Genomic DNA, 21,080 nt, shown 5'->3' on the forward strand with positions numbered 1-21,080 from the left:
GTAAATTGTCAGCTTATTGTTTTGTAACACAGTGCAATGTGTCCCCTGGCTCACTCTGTTTTGCATAGTCATGTGCAAATTGTGAAGACACAGAAGAATTCTCTTATCTCTCACCTCCACTGAACTCCTCCTCTTCTCTACAGCCTACCCCAGCACACAGCCCAGTAGTGTCTGGGAAGAACCCTGTCTGCCAGCACCACAGAAAGGACATAATAAAACCTCTACCACACCAGACCTCTATTATATTATTATCTGAATCAAAAAGCTTTAAGTGGTGTCATTTATTCTTTATCCTTGTCTAATAAGTCTCAGTCAAATTATGTCAGAGTAAGAGATTGCAATTGTGTTACACAATTCGACTTCTAACTCTACTTAGAAATTATGCCAGGGAAGATTCTTGTATTTTAAGACTGATTATTCTTAGATTTTTGTATGTAAATTACTCCCAACACATTAACTGAATCTGTACTTTTATGCTAATGTATACATGTATCTACTTCAGATGTGATTGCTTGTCAAGATAACCATGCCTCATGCAAACAAAACCCAGAGATACAAGTTTGTCATTATGAATTGTATCACAGTTAAGAGTTTGCTTAAAAGTACAGCTAATTTTGAAATGTAGCCACTTGTAGGTTTCTTACCTTTTGCTGAAGCTAATTTAATAAAATATTAAATTAAAAAAAACCCAAAAAACAAAAACAAAACGTTTCCTTTTGAACAGGTTATGGCATCCACGTTTCAGAACGTTAAACTTTCTATTAAAAACAGACAACCGCTCTAAGTTCAGTTTTCATGCACAGCTCTGTTCTCCAATGTATTCACATTTGCAGTCGGACTCTGCAAGGACAGAAAGAAGTCTGGGAAATGAGGACAGGAAGGTGCTGCGGCTGAGAGCTGGAAGCAGGGATGGTGAGAGATTTTGCACAGGTGGCTGATGATGGATGGAGGTGGAAGCATTTCAGGAGGAAGTTAGCATTTGGGAAAGAGACACTCTACCTGTGTAGCCCAGCGAATTGTCATCATTATCAGAGGTGGGGGCTGGCGTCCCGTTGTCGTGGCCCCTCTCTAGGTCCTCAGGGTCTGTCGGAAACAACACCAGAGCTGCTGATGGAGTCACAGAAGTAACAGTAGTTGCCATTTCGATCGCAGCATGTCCAGACACAAGTAAATCCACATGTGACAGAAAAACACACAAGGACAACACACAGCACACGTCCTCCTTGCCCTTCCTGCAGCACACTGAGCCCTGGGCAGGTCTCAGCACCATGCTTACACTTTCCCCTTCTTCCCCTTAATTTCCCTAATTCTCTGCTCTGCCTGCACCTTTGCTGCACTTCAAAGCTGGCTAAGGACTCCGACTGCCCTCTGTGAGGCCGCCAGCATGACTGAGGGAGCATATGGAGGAGGGAGAGGGCAGGGTGGCTGGATGCTAGCATTGCTAATTTTCTACCTTATTGTTAATCAAAGCTATTGACTGTGATCACTCCCATCATCGCTTCATCTCCTGGCAATTACAGACTCCAGGGACTGTACTTCAGATGAGAGCAGGAGGGAGTCGGAAAAGAAGGGTCTTCGTGACGGGGCTGAAAGAGAATGGTATTATAAAAAGGCTCCACTTGTTTTCCCCTTAGAAAACAGTAAAGGAAGCAGTGCACATCTCATGTCTTTGGAAGACAACAATTTCTGCTAGAATAGGGCTGAGAAAAATGGAATGAGTGTCTGGGTAAAATAGCACCTAACTTGGCATATTTTTGTCTTTGAATACTTAAAGGCATTCCAGATTCCTTGATAGTCTATATTGCAACCATCCATAGAAATGTTATCATCTTTATATTCTTAGTTTTCTCAAGAAAAAAAAATGCCTTTTAATTTTTTTTTCCAACTGGACATTCATTTTCCTATGCAGAGTGGTTGAGATGAGGGTGATACTCAGGAGCTGAAGTCCAGTCTGTGAGTGGCAGCAGTCTAGTGATGCTGTTGTTATGCGCCGTATCTACATGTGCTAGATAATTTCGACCATCACCTACTGTTTTGCTGCTGATAACTAGGTACAGAAAGAATGGAGACCATGAGTCTAGCTCCTAAATCAAATAATGCGGAGTCATGGGTCATTCAAGTTGCAGTGTTCGATAGGCTTTTATCCCCTTAAACAGTATCTGCAGAGCATTCTTCTGTGTTACATGGGGAAGAGCCCCTGCTTGCTTATGAAAGAAAGGAGTCACTTGGAAATGGGGCAGGAAGCACACACAGCTAGTGTCCCTCCCTCTAGAAACATCACAGGCATCATTAATTTTGTGTCCCTGCTTGTTTTCAGTTAGGGCAACACATTTTGTCTCAGGCAGAGCTATTCAGGAATGACTTAGGAATTTTTAACAGGAAGTAAGTCTTTCACAAATCCGCAAGGAGGTTTTACCAGTTACCTGCTATTATCCCCTCTCACTTCCATGCTCTCCATGTTCCCCACCACAAATGTCAAAGGATGAAACTGTTGCGGTTAATGTGGGAAGCGAAGGGTTTGGATCTACACAGACAAAAGGGGAACATGCTCATTTTGCTTTATTTATCCTTATCTCTCTGGGGATGGCTTTGTCATGTTTATCCTCAAAAGTGAATTTGGAAACATCATGCAGTGAATGTGTCTGCTCTCTAGCTCCTGCAACTTGTTAGCTTGCTAGATGCATGAACTGTTTAGGTCAGAATTGTGTATTCCATCCATTAGAGAGTCTGGGGAGTAGATCTCATTGTGTAATTTGGGGCAGTATTAGTTACTACGGTGCTGGACCACAAACCAAGGAAACCTCGCTTAAAGGGTTAAAAGAATAAGGGGATGAAACAGAGAGAGAAATAGAAATTTGTTATTCATGTGTATGAAAAGGTCTTTAAGGGAGGGTGCAATCCTGCTTCTTTAAATGCTGTTAAAAAATACCCACAGTGTTCAGGGGTGACTGTAGTTTTATGAATTAGTTTTAGTAACAGGCACAGACCGTCAAGGGGAACCTTACACTTAATTATGCAGGTGTAGTTTATTTATTGTGGCTGCATTATTTCTAATCACTTTGTTTAAAGCATGGTAACATTCTTCCAAATATATGACTCAATTAAATTGCCTTGTTTATGTAGTATCATAAAACTGTGGCATAAGGCTTGTACATTTTTGTTACTGATACCTTCCTAGATATGTGGATATTTTCCTAAAATCCATGCAAATAATGGGAAGTGAGTTCATTATCATTAAAATGAGTTGCCTAAATCTACTTAAAGAAAAAAAAAAAAAACTTCACCTAACTCTTAACTTATCCTTAGTGCTCTGTAAACTTACCTCCTTATGTCTACCCCCCATGCCAGGGTCTCCTTTTAGGCTTAGGGAGGATTAGAGTGTGCATTAATCAATCAATTTTTACCATATCTGCAAAGCCCATCCTGTCTATCTAATACTGCCTTTAATTAAAGACATGCTGGGTCTAAAGGAAATAGAAGGTGCCATTTTCACTAATTTTTCTTCTTTCTCCTCCTTCTTGTCAAAAGATACCGATAACAGAAAATGGCCCGTTGCTTTGCTCTGTGTGAGCTGGAGGCTGAATGTTGAGTCCAAAAGATAGCTACTTATTTTTTGTGTTGTTGTTAAGTAGTATTGATTACTCAGCCACAGGCTAGAAGATAAGGAAGTGAGAGGTTATTCTGTTTTGGCATATTTGAAGGAGGGTTCCTCTGCGGTCTCTGAGTTTGGGGTCCTGTAGGCTTGAATTCAAGTGGGTGAAGCTACTGTTTGTTGATTTAACCCTCCATGTCATCTGCAACTGCATTGGTACCTGGAGCTTTGGCTCTCAAGGGTGTGTTCCTCGGATGAAAATGTAAACTCCCTGAGTCAGGCACTTTCATTTTTTTTTATTCTTACACAGAATTGAAATGAAGGTAACAGAGGGATTAATGAAGGCAAATTTTTATTTAAGTGACCAATTCTAAGTAAGAAACAAGTGGAAAATGAAAAAAAAAAAAAAAAAACCAATGCATTTTCTCCTTTAGTATTATGTACTGGAGGGAAATTACAGTATGTGAACTCAGATGTTTTTGCATCCTCGGTCTCCCTGGTAAGCCAATACTAAATATAAAGTATTTTATGAATTATAAAAGGGACATTGGAATCAAATAATTATATACATCCAAGGTTGGAAAAAAATTCCCATCAGATATACACCTCCAGGGAAGTTAGTGCCTATTTCGTGTTCACTGTCTTCCAAAGCAAACAGTTTCATTGTTAGGAAATCGTGTTTTTTATTTGTTTGTTTGTTTGTTTGTTAGGAACAACAAACCCACTTTTTACGTTCTCTGTCCCTCAGCTTCCGTTCTAATCTGGGGAACAGACCACTCTAGGCCTTACTGAATGACTGCCTTATCACTAGTCAAATTCTTAAAGGCTTTGGTCTCATAGTTCTCCAGACATCTCATCCTGCTTTCTCTACAGATGCCACCATCCAGCCCGAAGGCTCCCAGTGGTTTTTATAAGTTGATGCAACTTCCATATTGTGAATGCTCCACCTACAGCCTATTCATAGTCCATGGCCAAATCAATGTCCTGTCCTGTCTACACCAACAAATTTCACACTTTCACTTAGTAAACATGACACTTGTCAGCTACTACTTCAATGTAATCTCCTAGTGTCCCTGATTGTATTCCCTGTTTTACATAAATGTGCATACATTTTCACTATTGTACACTTCAGTAAATGTTGATGTCTGTGGTTATAAACAACAATAGACTTCATAAAAATTAGCCTTGGTATGTATAAAAAACGAATTGCTTGACTTTATCTTTTGCATATAGGGCTGTTGATTATACTTGAACCAATAATATGCAAAAATGTGTGTGTGTGTGTGTGTGTGTGTGTGTGTGTGGTAACAGCTTTGTACTATAAATCATTTATCTCATATAAGATATGTAAGATATGCATGTAAGATAAGATCATATAAGATATGCATGAACCATCCTAGGGAACATTATCGATAATTATTAGACTATGCAGTTAGAATAATTAAATGGTGAGGCATGAAATGGTAGAGAAATATACTGTGTGAGAAGGAGTTCAAGAAAGAATATGGCACATGTTAGCAATTAATCTACTATGGAAACATCAATAGTCAAAGTGTGGGAAGATCATGTGGTCTAAGCAAGTTTGGAATGTGCTGGAAATGCTGCACTGAAGATTTTTTTCCCCCTCCTGTAGGAAATGGCTATTTTCATAGGATGAAAGGTCATTTGAGTCTTGACATACCAGAGTTCTCTAAGTTGTTCACTATATCTCAGCAAACAGTGTTACAGTATGGAAATACAGAAGCCCAAGAGAAAAAAAAAATCTGATCATCAATTTGGAGTTTCAAAAGTGGGCTTGATAGTTCATGTCTTTAACTCCAACACTTGCTTGGGATGTAGAAGCTGCCACATCTCTATGAGATCCAGGCCAGCCTGGTCTACATGGGAAGTTCTAGGACAACCAGGGCTATATAGTTAGAAGCTCAGCACTTGGGAGACAGAGGCAGGAGGATCTCTGAGTTTGAGGCCAGCCTGATCTATAGAGTGAGTTCTAGGACAGTTTAGAGATACACAGAAAAACAAACCAAACAGTAAAACAAATTTGCTGTTTCATTTGTTTATATCAGCAATTTCATTTGATTTTGAGATTGTGATTTATACATTAGGATTTTTCACAATCATCATGTTCTTTGGCTGCCATGTTCCAGTCAGTCTGGTTCACCTCCAGGAATTTACATTAAACAAAAGTCTCCCTTTTGGTCTACTGTATAGTGTTAAACTGGTTTCTTTATAGATTTGAACTATTACTGCACCACACTTTGGCATTAATTGACATTTTGAAGATGACCATTAATAAAAGATTAGGGGAAAGCAAATGAATACAAACTACTATCAATATGAGAATTGTGTTCTACAAATTGGATCAATTCCCATTGATTCTTTCCTACTAATCAAGAGGAATGCAGGGAATGGGTCCTCTAAATGAAGTACTGAAAACATTTAATTAGAAACCCAGGCAATGAATTACAAAATTAAGTACAAAATTATGAAGATTTAATCAGCATCAGAATCCTACAGGATCAAATCAAAATTAAATTTTAACTTCGGCCTTTGTCATGTATGGTCAAAATGATTATTGACTGGATATTACTATTTACTCTATTCTTTTGAATTGGAACAAAATGGAGATATATGAGGATTGTTGTAGAGATTTAGAGGGAAAATGAATATGAGAAGTTGCTTTTACTTAGTATATACTTTAAAAATTTAGAGAATGAAATAACTTTTTAAATGCACAATGCAACCAAAATCCACTACCCTGTTTTAGAACATCAAACATAATACATGTCATTAAAATTGTGCTAATACCTGTTTTTCTGTCTTTTGTGCTGTTTATGCATGTGTGTGCACATCTGTGGCAGGCAAACACACTTCCATGTGGAGACTAGAAGAGGATGAGGGAGTTATGCTGTATCATTCTCCTCCTTGTTCCCACAGACAGTCTCTCATAGAAACTTGCCACTTGGCTAGTCTTGTTGCCAGTGAGCTCCAGAATCCTCCTACCCCTACCCTAGGTTCTGGGGTTACTGTCACACACACAGTAACCTAGATTTTTGTGTAGGTGCTGGGGTTTCATACGTAGGTTCTTACATTTGCACAAAATATGCTCTTCTTACCTACTGAGTTCTCTCCCAGCCCCCTACTACATTTTCATAAATTATTTTTTCAAAGTAACAACATGGTCACCATCAAAGTCTACAATTACCTTTATATTTACTATAAATGGAAAATCAAAGACTTTCCTTATATTTATTCTAAATTTAGAAGGACTATAGTTATAAGAGTTATTGTGGACAATAATTAACAGAAACTTGGTTTAGAACAATGAACCACAATGTTTATGATGAGAAATACTTTCAAATGAAATTTTTATTTACTGAATATCTCTTCCAAAATTTGAAAACATCTTATACTCTTTAGAAGAGAAAAATTCAGAAATATTTGCTATTTGTCTAAAGTAAAATTATCTTAATGATAGACAGCTAATCTTAGCCTATGATTTGGCATGACAATTATAGATAAAAAAACAAGTTTCATACAATGACCTAAAAATGATTTTCACATGTTTTTATTTATGTGATGAGGTTGCTGAATAAATCAAGATGAAGTAAAAGAAATAAAAATTGCACTGACTGTAATCACAAATATTATTCATATTTCAAAGTTAATTTAGCATAGCAATTCCATGTATATCCCTATGTATTTTTATAGCCAGTCATGAACATATGAGTGCCAATTGTCATCATGTTCTTATATGTAAGATACAAATACTAAAGAGCAAAGAAGGCCCCAGTCTTATGCAACTGGCAAACTATAGATTGGAAATTTGATTCCAAATGACTTCACACTCCAAACACTGCTCTTTGAAACACATCTCATGGTCTCTTTACTCATTGGCTAGGTACTAGATGGAATTCCAATACCGTATCAACAAGGCAATGCCAGGTTAGCTGCTCTTCTCCAAACATTGAACAATAAGGCCTGGTAGTTTCATAAATTTATTCCTTAGCTCCTTTGAGCACACCCCCAGGCTTTCTTCATCACCTTCACTCACAAAATAAAATATTTGATGAGGTAGTCAGTTGACTATAAGCAAGAAATACACAAAATTGTTATTAAAATAGGGACTTCATATAATAATTCTAGATAGGTTGGTTTGGGAATTAAACTACTGAGTAAAGTTAAAAATATATCCAGATTCTTTGCAACAATTACTTTTTAAAAATATTTCTTAATGATAGACATATTTTTGATGTTAGTTTAAGGGCTGTTAAGACATGTCCATGAACAATTTCCCATGCCTCCCTCTAGTGCTAGGCTTAAGAACAAGTGTACATCGATAGACTGTTGTTACATGAGTGCAGGCAACATTGGGAGACACTTGTTGTAGTCAGGAATTCCAGATAGAGGTAACTTTTCTCAGTGAACGGATGAGCATCATTTCCTCACTTGAGTCATTTCACTCCCCCAGCTAAAGTCCTGTAGTTGTTGTAAATCTAATTTGTAACTGCATATGGTAAGTTACTGTTTCTGATAGAGTGCGATCTTCCCCCAGGTACATGTATATTCTAAGAAATGCGCATTTTACTTACAGTGAGTATTTGATTCATATTTTCCTAGTTGTCTGTTATATGGAGATGTGATTAATACAACCTATATCAATGAAGATGTGATGAATAGCAATAAACTCAAAACCGAAGGAAACTCTTACATCAATGAACCACAAAGGAATTTTAAATATCTTTAGTTTAGGGGAGTCAACTATACTTTTGTTCTGAAAGCTCCATTTGATTTGGGTTATCTCCAAGGTAGATGTATAGATAAAATACAGATAGACTCTATTTTGAATGGGTGTATTATTTTTCTGGAAGCTTCTCTTGAAACCAAAGTGATAGGATATCAATTTGAGATTAATACTTGGTTTATTGATGATACATTGCAGGTTTGAATCTTCAAAGACTGCTACCATTTTGAAAAAAAACACATTAGAGTACACAAAAATTCTAGAATGTCATTTTGTTTACGTGATTTAGAGGCACATCAAGCTACAATGCAAGGGTGAGTAGCAGACATCTAAGGCATATTTACATACAACGTCACCAAGAGATGTAAGTGTAACAACTCTGCTAGCACAAAGCATTCCAGCCAAGTGTAGGGGAGCACAGACAGTAAGGAGTATGTCTGTGACAGAATATCAAGAACAGGGAAGAAGCTTTTAACTCATTTAAGTGCAACTTAATTCAACAAAACAGGACAGAGTGCTCTCACTATGGAAATTGTTCGATTGATGGAGAAATGCTTATAATTTTAAAACCATTTGTTGCCAGACCTCTTCTCACAGAGACACTGACAGAGTCGAGCTCTTAAAGTAATTGGGAAAATTATTCTTCAACATGACAACATGTTTTTTTTCTTTGATGTCTGAATGTTTGGTGCAAGAATGTCACAGGGGTTTTCACGGAAGCAGGGAGTGATGACTACCCCCTTGTATAATTAGAAACTGAGCCGATTGTCCAGTGGAGTCCTGTATTTATTCACAACCCTCAGATCAAATCCTCAGTAACATGTGATGTGACAGATACCTTGTTGGGGTGGAATTTAATCTTCCGAGATTTGCTGTCTTGAACCTTATCTGTGAGAGTTAATTTCCGGTTCATTTTACTTAGTATCTCTGGTCGGCTCCGTCTGTTGGCTTTTTTGTTGTTGTTATTCTCTCCACCCACTTTGCCCTGGTACTCAAAGGCTTTTCTTTATTGAGCTTAGCATCTGCTACCATTCCACTCCCTTCCAGTCAAAGCATAAGGTAACTTCACCACAGGCTAATTAAATAGTGCTTGAACTCAGTTAACAGGTGGTGTCCCAGCTGCCCTCAAAGCACCTCAAATACAGTTAAGTGGCAAGAATGGCACAATGGTAATGACTAAATTAATAAAATGTTCCTTCTAGACCAAAAAGAAAATGCTACTAGTAAGTCAGGAACAAATCAGATCATTCATATTTTACAGTGGTTGAAGTCTGAGCTTGGGGGAAGATGAAAATATCTGAGACTGAATAAAAAACCCAATGTCCTATTCTTTGACTTTGCATTATATCTCATCAGAGAATACATCAATTTATCAACAGTTTCAAAACTATATTAATAAGCCTACTTGCAACTGATGCCACGAATAGCCATGATCAATGATGGATTCAATGCTTTCTTAAATTTAATCAACAATCATATTATATATTCAGTGTTTTGGAATCCCTAAGACTAAGTAGTTATTGTTATTTAATTTAGGTGATTTGCATAAGAATATGTTTAGGAGCTACTAGCTTACTTAAGCATTTATTTACTTTAAATATTTATTTGTTCACATATTGGCTTTGTTCCTGTCATCTATAAAATGTAAAGTCTGGATCTCTATGAGTTCGAGGCCAGCCTGGTCTCCAAGTGAGTTCCAGGAAAGGCGCAAAGCTACACAGAGAAACCCTGTCTCGAAAAACCAAAAAAAAAAAAAAAAAAAAAAAAAAAAAAAAAATGTAAAGTCATATTTATTTCACAGCTGTGTTGTTACAAAGGAACCACTGAAGTTTGTGAAGATTTCATCACATTTCTGAACACCTAGTTGGAAATCAGAGGGTTATTTTATTTAATAGTATACGTATTTCAAATTAGAATTTTCTTTCAAAAGTCATTCGAGGGCTGGAGATGTGACTCTTCTCAAGAAGCCCAGAGTTCTCTTCAGAACACTCACAAGAAGAGGTTCACAACAGCCCATAACACAGCTCAAGATTTGATAGCCTTTTGGGGTCACCATGGGCACTGGAAACATGCCCACACATTGACACACAGACAGAAACATACTTTAAAAAACTTTGCAGTCTTTTAATAACTAAAATATATCTTACATGTTAACCTCTTTTTACTTAAAAAATCATTCCTGTCATTTTTTATTGAAAAAAATATTTTTTTTTTCATACAATATATTCTGATTCCGATTACCGGTCCTCCAAGTCTTCCCAGACCCTGTACTTCCCATCTCCCTACCTCCCCATCTACCCACATCTACACCCTTTCTTGCTTTTCTCACTAGAAAACAGAAGCAGGCATACAAAAAGTATGTTGCTGCCTTTTAATGAGAAAATGTACATTCCACTTCTACGTTAACGTGGCAATTTGGAGCCTATAGAAGAGAAATTTTAACATGCAACAGAATACGGGCTTGGAAAATTTCAGTTTCTCTTAGCCACATTTTCCGCGTGCTCAGGATAGGCCACTTCAACATTCAGGAAGATCCCACATCACCCTTTTGGCTTAGGGATTTCAGTTCACTTCATTGCCGGATTGGTTTATGCTCATAGAGACAGATGAATTTACTGAAATTTATCTCCGAAGGCAGAGGTGAGCCATGTGAGTGGCTGGGTGGGCAGAGAACGACACTGTAGCTACTCCATAGATTTCTTCACTTGTAAAAGAGAGCATTTCCCTGAGCCAGAGATGCTTCAACACCTGCCCCCTTTTGCAAGATCCGTTAACCTGGGGCCTGGATGCAAAGTGGGCTAAATCTGAAGCAACTGAGAGAGATCCTCTCCTCACCTGCCCTGCCTCAGACGTTGGAGGAGCCATGGCGGCCATCCCTCTGAGACGATTAAGACCATTTTCAAGGCTGTGTTCACTGAACTGCTAAGGGAACAAATTTCCTCCACAGTCTCTTCATTGACCGTCTTTTCTAACCACCGTCACGGTTTCGTCCTCTTCATTCTAACGTGCTTTTGATTATTGGGGTCATTTTATGCCTTCAGCTTGCCCAGAGGTCACTGGGATTAGTTGTGTCAGATGGAGTACCAGAGAGAGAGAGTGGCCTCCTCCCCATTCATCCAGATGCATTGATTTCCCCTCAGTGTGAGTCCACAGTGGCGGGGGTGGTTGCTTTCTTTTCTAAAGATCCGTTTGTTATTTCTTCGCACCCCTCCCGCGCTGCTCAGGAGAAAGCTTTGGGGAGCAATGGCTGTGGTTTCAGAGAAGAGGAGTCCCAGATGATCTGACCAATTTGTCCATGAGTCTGATTCTAGTATTTAAGTCTAAATAGCGCACAGCCACTGGATGATTCTACTTTAGGGCATTAAACTATAATGTAAACAATCTCCTTTTTTTTTTTTTCCTTGCTAGTCTATATAGTATGCAAATATGCTACATATATGTAATTACACAGAGACGATTAACTCAATTAGATGCTGTATTTACCAGGTTTGTTTTTTTTTTCCCCTACATTTTGTTTGCTTTTTCACTCTTAATTTGCAGTTTTTAATTCTTATTTCGGTGAAAATGTCATCATCACAGGCATTAACATTAACATGCCAGGCATTTTTTTTTTTTTTTACAGTAACATATGCTTCACTTTGGGATAATCTTCACATCATTATTATTGTAAGTCAATGGAAATGTGTAAAGACAAAGACTATTGCCGTAGATTTTTTTTTTTATATATAAATGTAATTTGTATGCATGCATGCACTAGTAGCAAGTGTTTTGAGCCACCACTCCCCTAAAAGTCTGTTAGGCTATCTTCCATACTACTATTTACATTCAGATAATCGTGGGAGTAATTTAGTATGTACAAGTCTTTTCTGGACAGCAATGTTCCTGGCTAGTGTACTATCATTTACTGATGCCCAACAGGAGTCAGTTCTCAGTAAGGAGGCAACTGAGTAATGGATCTATAGTTGGTATGATTATCCATGTAGCTCAGAAAAAAAGATAGGACAAATTATGGTTTATCCACTCCAAATTATGGCCTCATGAGCAAGAATGCATTTACTTTCTGTTTTTCTTTGAGTAGTCTGTTGAGGTATCCTCTCATACTGTAGCTCAGGCTGGCCTAAACTAAGTTTTCAAACTGTGCTTGAGCAATCTTTTAGCTACAGCCTCCCAAGCGCTGGGATTTTCAGTGTAAGTTACCACACAGAGCACAGGAATATATTCCAGTCACTGTATCGCATCCTCTGATTTGAAAACACCGCAGCATTTCTTTTTTCTCCTTCATAGTGCAATTATTAGAGCATTAGGGAACATGTTCGTTTGTAAATTCAGAGGCTCTACAAAACCCTTTTCCAGAATAATTAAGATTTTCCATAGAGCATTCAGAATGCTGGCAGCATTCATAAACACATACCTGATTTTGTTTCCAAATATGAAGCTAGTGTGAACCCTGTTGGTCAGCACACGCATAACAAACGGTTAAAAAGCTGAATATAGTAACTTACACTGTTACCATTGGGTTTTCGAGACCTCTTTTTAATAGAGGTCTCAATTGTAAAGAAACACATTTTCCTAAAAAATAAGTAGAACTGTTTATAGATACAGAATATTTTTTCTGAATTGTATATAGTTCGAGAATTATGATAACTATATATGAATATTTTAGGAAAATATAGAATTCACAAATACACATTATTAGCTCTTTTAGATGGATAAACACAACTGAAGAAAATCTCTGTCAACTTTAATATGTAACATATACCTTGGAAAATATCATTGTACTTCCACACAAACCTTAGAATTGCAATAGTAACATCAGAAGTGTCCTAAGATTGGCAGGTTTCATTTAGGAATGGATGGTCAGAATTCCATTAGTAGTAAGTTAATGTGAACAGATTAAGCACCTAGGAATGCATATCTTTATTATACTTTTCTGGGATATGAGAATGCTTTGTGTTAATGCTAAAACATTTATTTCTACAGAGTGTGTATTTGAACATTTAAATATGATTCTAAAAATTTCCTGACATCCTAGCACCTGGCAACTGAAATTGCCAAAAAGTATAAACCTTTCATTGGCTAACTATAAATTATATGCTTATCTATGATTTCACAACACTTAGTTTAAAAATAATTCATAATTGTACATAATCCTGGCAATGATTAGTAACTATAAAACATAATTGTGTAGGAAAAAACACAAAGAGTAGAAAAGATTCCAAAGCAATCACAATGTGGGTATTTCACTGATCATTATAATGTAAAACAAGATAATATATTGTATTTAATTGTAAGAGAAAAAATATATCATTGTCAATTTTCTTATCAATCACATAAGCCACATATAATGCCATTAAGAATTCTGCTTTCTATGTCACAAAAATATATTGCCCCCAGAAGGCTTTTAGATCATAACATGATAGAAACCTCCTGATATTTCTGCAAGCATTTAACGCCCACTTGCATCTGTACAGGGTGTGGAAAGTTAGAAGCTTTTATTTGATGTTCAGTCAATTTGAACAAATATTTTTTTTAAAAAATTTGAGATACTTGTAGGCTCAGTAAGGAATACAAGAAGGCCTATTGTTCTTTCTGTCTAAATTTCCAGAGTGGTAACACCTTGAAAAAAACTAAAAGCATTATTATAGATATAATATCAGAGTCGCTACAAGCTTGGCAAAGAGCCTTTATATCACCTAATATATCTTACTAGTTCTGCGTTTCTAGACACATTCAATTTTTTCCTGCTCATCCGTGCCCTGTATTCTGGAAATACTAGTCTATTCTCCCTGTATATTGCTTTGCCATTCTGAGACATGTTCCTCATTAAACCATACAGTATGAAGCTTTTTGAGAATGCTGTTTTTACTTAGTAAAATTCCACAAAGATTCTTCCAGGTTTCTGCATGTTTTAAGAGGTTATGCTTGTTTTTATTGCTGTGTAGTTTTCTGAGATTTAGAGTTATTGAAGTTTGTTGACCTGTTGAGGTATATCTTGGTTGTTTCCAGATTACCTATTGTGAATGAAGATGCCACAAACATCTGTGTGCAGGGTTTAGGGTTAAGCATACGTTTTTATCTCTCTGGGATAAATGCCCAGAAGTGCAATTACTAGACCATATGGTAGTTGATTAATTTTTTGACAAAGTGCCAATTTGTTGACTGTTTTATAATCAGCCAATCAGATTTTGAAAGGCACTCGTGTTTGTTGGAAAAACTACCTTTGTCATGTTAGAAGTAAGTGTTAAAAGTAACATTCTACAAACTCCTTCCTTCCTTCTCCCTCCTTCCCTCTCATTCACTTGTCTTCTCCCCTCTCTTGAGCACCCTCTTGCCTTCCTCCCTGCTTTTCTTACCTCCTCAACACTTCTCTCTTTATATATATGTATGAAATTTTGGCAGAAAGCACAGACTTTGAGAGTCTAATTCAAAGTACAAAAGACAAGTGGTATCACTGCACTTTTGCCCCTCTATGGATGCAGAAATTGGTTTTGTAGATTTTTTTATATATTATCTAATAATGTCATCCTATTTTTCTTAGAACAAAAGAGGGAAAAACTACACAATGCATATTAAAAATGAAGACAAGCTTGAAATAACCTTTGGTACCTTTTCTACTTGGATAGTAACAAGCAAAAAGCCAACTGGAAACTAACAAACAAATAAATAAGTAAATAAGAATAAAAACATGAGACAAATTTGTTCTCTTCTTATTTGGACTATAATCCATCTTCTTAAATAAAAATTATTTTATGGTTGAGTCTTAACATAACCATAATGTGTTTCAGTCTTTACTGGTACTTACTTATAAAGAGGACTTAACAAAAATATATGTAAAAGAATCATGTTCTCTGAATTTTTTTCTATAGTTCCTTAATATTTTCAAGTACTTAAAAGTTAGAGTTATCTCAGTTTTATACAAAAGTTCAAGTTGGTTTGGTTTTTTTGCCCTATAAACTTATATTGCCAGTTTTTAGTACTAAAAATATCAATTAAAAATCTTGATAAATTTATTTTGACAAGGACAATAGTTATCTCATTACAAGAGCAAATCAAAAAGAATGGATAGTCTTAGAACATGGGGAAAATGCCTATCCTCTTGAATAGCCAGTTTTAGGTGTTCAAAGGGAGTTGAAAATATTTCTGATTTCAGAAATGCTTATCACAAATAATCTTCCCATCTCAAATAATCTTCCCATTTAAAGCTAACTATCTTGCTTTCCTCAATATAAAACTATAAGGATCATAGGATGGCTGCCATATGAAAGGCTCTCTGTAAGGAAATATGTTTGACATACTTAGAAAACCTTACAAGATTTTATAACAGTTTTTTTTTGCCAGCAAATAAACAGAACAACAAAATATAAGCATTAAAAAACAATGGAAGAAAAAAAATACCCAAAGACTCAATCAAGTTCTGTGAAAGGAATTGAAAGTATATTGATGAGAGTCAGGAAGTGTTGTTCAGGATCTCAATCATAATCTTTCATCTGATAAATTCTGACAGCTTGGGAAAGAATGTTCAGATCACACTAGTATTATTTCCCTTGAAGATGATAAAATAAAAGAAAATAAAATGCAGTAGAATAAGATAAAAATGATCAACTTCACAGTGTTCTTTGAGTGGAATGGATGAGGACTGATGTAAACAGATATGGGTAGTACAGACAATAAAATTAGAGATAATTTACTTGGTACTAAGCAAAAGCTGGTGCATTGTGTGTTCAATCTATGAAACCTTTGAGAATAATCCAAGTGATAAATTTATATTAAAAACAAGTGCAAAGGAAAATTCCTACTTAGCAGAATTGCCTAAGGAGTTTTCATATGCTACTTATATTTATGGAACAATACAATTTATTTTGAAACAAACAGAAGACTTCATTAAAAAAAAAAAAAAAAACAACTCTTAAATGTTTTAAAGCCATAGCATCACCAGAGTTTAGAATTATCCTCACCCCTCTCTTCTGTGGCCTACCCAGTATCAACCACCTTTCAGGACTGTCCTGTGAAGAGATGTGCAGGGTCTCAAGGAAACAAAGAGAGAGACCAAGGAACTATGGAAAACTTTTTGAAAAAAAATTGTCTGGGAAAATATAGAACAAGGCTTCTCTGAGCTATAAGGATTTCTTGTCATTTTTGTAAACATAATTACTGCAAAATGTTTACTATTGTATTTGTAGAGCTGAGTGTAGTTCATCAAATATCAGAACACAAAATATGTATATAAATATGCATATATGCTTACTTTGGACTGATCCCCACTTTGGACTGACCGGGAATATTCAGAAATAATACCAGTAGAAATATATTTCCTTTAAGATTAATTTTCATCCTGTTATTAGTAGTGTGAAGAATTAAGTATATATTACTTCTTAAACAACTGAAAGTTGAAACAGAAACAATACGAAGAGGAAAGAAAGAGCAGAGAACATTGGAGGAGAGATAAAAATGAATCTCACACAGCTGAACAAAGGGTGACAGGTTTTTAATGGCGTCTGATAGTTTAAGGGTTGAAAGTCTGAAGTGGCTTGTCTCTCTGAATACAAGCAGAAGACAGAGCTAAGCATAAAGAATTGCTGAAAAACATATCTTAAAACAAACAAACAAAAATGGGCTTTGGCTCTGTACTGACAGTATTACTGCCATTAATAAAGAACAGGGAAAAGCATAGGAGTTGTTTTTGTAACAAAGGTAGATCAGTATTCATGTCTCTATGAAACAGCATAGAGCATTGTGGATCAAAACTGGAAGGTATATAATGAAATATATAAATTTATTTTTCAAATTGTAAGGAAAGACAGCCCTGAAAATCAGAGTTTAAATTCTAATTTAGCCATTCTTTAGGGGGTAACTCTACCATCTGTCAGGCAGGAACTCAAAATGTATGCAGTAGACAGATAATAGTTGGTTCTACAATGATTTAAAGGCTGATTTTCCTTTGTGCTGAACATCCAGTCATGCCTTCAAAAAGTATTCCCGGGTAGTAAAACCCAAGCTGGGCAGTCTGTGACAAAGACTTTTTCCTGAAGAAAATATATAAATAGAGTGTAAATATATAAATGGGCTGGGGTTTTTTTTGCAGTCCTGAATACTATTTTCTGAGATCAAAGTGGCTGAAGATAAGATCCCCAATATTCAGGAATGAGCTCCCTGGGCAACTATATTCCTTACACAGCTGTTGTCTCAGGTTCCAATTAGTTGCTTATAATATAAGCTAAATAATCCCATCCTTCAAATGACTTTAGGAAATTGGGTGTTAGGGAGATCTGCAGCACCATTCAATCAAGTGTTCCTTGAATAGGAAAGGGCCTTCCTTTGAATGGGAAAAAGTTTGATCCCATTGAAGGTAATCTGTCATTGATCACACCCGGTGGATGAGATGGTTAATGGCTCTATTGATTCTTTTTGGCGCTGTTTTATAATCAGCCTGTAAGCAGTGTGAGGCTGAATATGGGATGTTTTCCATTTGTTATTGATGCACCTAAATTATTTTTATTCATCATTGTAATTATTCAAAAGGAAGCTTTCAATGTCTGTAGGTAGAACTGCATTTTAATTCTTGGATTCCTCTTCTTCTTTTCTTCATCCCTTCTTCCTCTTCTCCTCCTCCTTCTCTTCCTCCTTCAATTTTTTCTGTGACTCCTTCTCTTCTCCCTTTTGAATGTTAGGTATTTCCTATATTTACAATTAGTTCTGGGACCCCTTTTATTTTTACTAGGAAAAGTATGAAAAACAACAAGAGCAGCTAACTTTTACAAGAGAGTCTGTTATACACATTTCAGAAATAGCTTTTGTTTCTCCTCTTTCCTAATCCTCCTGTGTCATACCTCACTGCTTATTTTTTTGTAGGTCCCTACAGTTTTTAAGTTCCTACTTCTTATTGTGGTTTATGTGGACCAGTTCTAGAAGGCAATCTGTTTTCCACAGAAAGAAAAGAAAGGAATACACAAGAGTTGGCTGGCAAACTCAGAATAAAGAAGGGCACTCAATATAAATGAAAAGCCTGTAATCTTGCATACAGAACAACTACGATAACGCCTAAGTGTTTAAAAATCAAAAGAAAGAAATGCTAGCTATAAGATGTAGGCCTGTGTGTTGATTGGCTTTCACCAACTTGACCGAAACCTAGACACATCTGGAAGAGGGAGTCCTAAATGAGAAAAACTCCTCTTTAAGATTGTCCTGTAGTCCAGTCAGGGGAACACGTCTTGATTAATGATGGATATGGGAGGGTCTAACCCACTGTGGGCAGTACCTCTCTTGGGCAGTTGGTTTTTAATTGCATAGGAAAACAGGCTGAACAAGCTATGGGGAGTAAACAGTAGTCCTCCATGGTCTCTGCTTCAGGCTCTAACTTCAGGGTCTTGCCTTGAGTTTCTGCCCCTGGCTTCCCTAAGTGATGGAGTGTGACCTAAGAGTAGTAAGCTGAAATAAACCCCTTTCCCCCCAAGATCCTTTTGGTCATGCTGTTTTGCCATTGCAACAGAAATCCTAACCATGACAGCCTGATATCCAGAGGCAAGATCTAAAATAATAATTCATGGACTAACAAAACAGAACAAATGAGTTGCATAACAGATGAAAAATATGCAAATCTCTTTTCTAAGTTGAGCTCATTTGCAGCAGTATACGGACTGTCTGTGAGTATTCATGTACATGTCTACCAGGCTAGTAAAGCATAAAGTAAGTTCAGTCCTAGAGCTATCTGAAAGCACCAATATAAAAATTAAAGCCTAATAATTCTGCAAAAATCAATTCTTAATATTCACACTCATTCCTAAGGAGCATTCTCAGAAGTGCTGAATTTTTAATATATGTTGTCTAATAAGAATGATGGATTGAAGTAATAGTTCATGTTGATATCATTAATAATTAAGATCTAGCTATGATATGAATATGACTTTAGAAGTAAGGTGCTCAGATCTGTAAAATCAAAGCTGGGGTCTCAGCTCTCCAAAGGGATTATTATTTCTGAAGAATTGGAATGACATCATTATAAATCCAGTGTATTCCCAATAATCTGTTCTTAACTCCATATTCACATTGGTAGTTTGATATCCTTGATGGTGAGAGCAATTATATTTGAAAACACTATAATTTCCAGTTCTTGGTTTAGAAAGCCAGTAAACCACTGTGCAACCCTCAATTTCCCTTGGGAAATTGTATTCTTATTAAATTATTTATTAAAAAACTAAAAGATTTTCAAAAATTCTATACTTAAAATATCAATGAGAATATAACAAAATATTTATCAGTTTTTTAAATATATATCAGTTCTCTATTGTGAAACAAGCCCTCAAAATGTGCTTTACTATTTAATACCTGTATAGTAACCTGCTATCATTGTTGTTTTATCCTTTCTATAGTACATTTAAAGCAATTATGTTTTCTATCCTTTCTTAGAATATCAAATAACTTTAAAAATACTTATGTAGTTTGATTAGTAGTTCTTAAATCAACAAATACTATACATAATTATGATACATTATGATGTTTTAATATATATTATATATTATATAAAAAGTAAACTAACATCACACATTTATTTCTTATGCATAATTAGTTCCTGTGAGAATACCTAGAATTATTCTGTTACTTTTTTAGTTGGGCCAGCAATTGAACTCTGAGCTTCACACATACAAGTAAATGCTCTCACCAAGAGCTATGCTCCTTGGCCATCTACTTTTCCCTTTGAAAGCCAACATTTTTGACATTTCATCTTCCATCTTTCCAATGAACCTTTTTCAACACTGATTTTAAGAAAGGGATGCTGAGAACATTCATTGTCTTAGTCTGATTTTTCTGTGGAAATCTTTATTATCCTTCAAATGTCAAGGAATGGATGTTGAGAAAATAGTTCAGTCACACAAGCATGAGGACCACTAGCATCCACATTAAAGAGCCATGAGGATTATGCGTGTCTATAATCATAGTGCTGGGGAAGTAAAGACAGGAAAATTCTTGGGGCTTATTGGTCAGCCAGCCTGGCCTTATTGGCAAACTCCACATTCCAATGAGAGATTTTGTCTCAAAATAAAACCAAGGTTGATGACTTATGAGGAACAACATCCAGGGTCGATCTTTTTGCCACATGAACATTCTCACAGCTGGAACACACACATGTTTCCATACACAAACATGGACACACTGAGAGCATGCGTTATGTTCTGGATTGCAGGTCATGTTTTCCTGTTCAAGAACTGGCTTAGACAGAAGGTTTTGGTCTGGAAATGTATGAATTCTTTTTTTTATTTTTATTTCTTTTTTATTTATATTTATTTATTTATTTATTTTTAATTTATTTTACAACACCATTCAGTTCAACATAATAGCCACAGATTCCCCTGTTCTCCCCCTCTCGCCCCCCTTCCTCCCCCCAGCCCACCCCCCCATTCCCACCTCCTCAAGATCAAGGTCTCCCCCAAGGACCGGAGTCGACCTGGTAGACTCAGTCCAGGCAGGTCCAGTCCCCCGCTCCCAGACCGAGCCAAGCGTCCCTGCATAAGTCCCAGGACTCAAACAGCCAACTCATGCAACGAGCCCAGGACCCGGCACCAACGCACAGCTGCCTCCCAAACAGATCAAGCCAAATGACTGTCTCACGCATTCAGGGGGCCTGATCCAGTTGGGGGCCCCTCAGCCTTTGGTTCATAGATCCTGTGCTTCCATTCATTTGGTTATTTGTCCCGGTGCTTTATCCAATCTTGGCTTCAACAATTCTCGCTCATATAAACCCTCTTCTTT

General features: G+C 36.6%; 1 protein-coding gene across 1 annotated transcript in view; it reads right to left on the reverse strand.

Moving 5' to 3' along the window:
* Robo1 (roundabout guidance receptor 1) overlaps nt 1-21,080 on the reverse strand; it is a 992,815-nt gene that overhangs the window by 473,400 nt on the left and 498,335 nt on the right. Inside the window, 1 exon segment of the mRNA XM_028874769.2 lies at nt 1,000-1,083. Coding sequence (XP_028730602.2) covers nt 1,000-1,083 — 84 coding nt within the window.

Source organism: Peromyscus leucopus, chromosome 12 (genome assembly GCF_004664715.2).
Source record: "Peromyscus leucopus breed LL Stock chromosome 12, UCI_PerLeu_2.1, whole genome shotgun sequence".
Taxonomy (NCBI): domain Eukaryota; kingdom Metazoa; phylum Chordata; class Mammalia; order Rodentia; family Cricetidae; genus Peromyscus; species Peromyscus leucopus.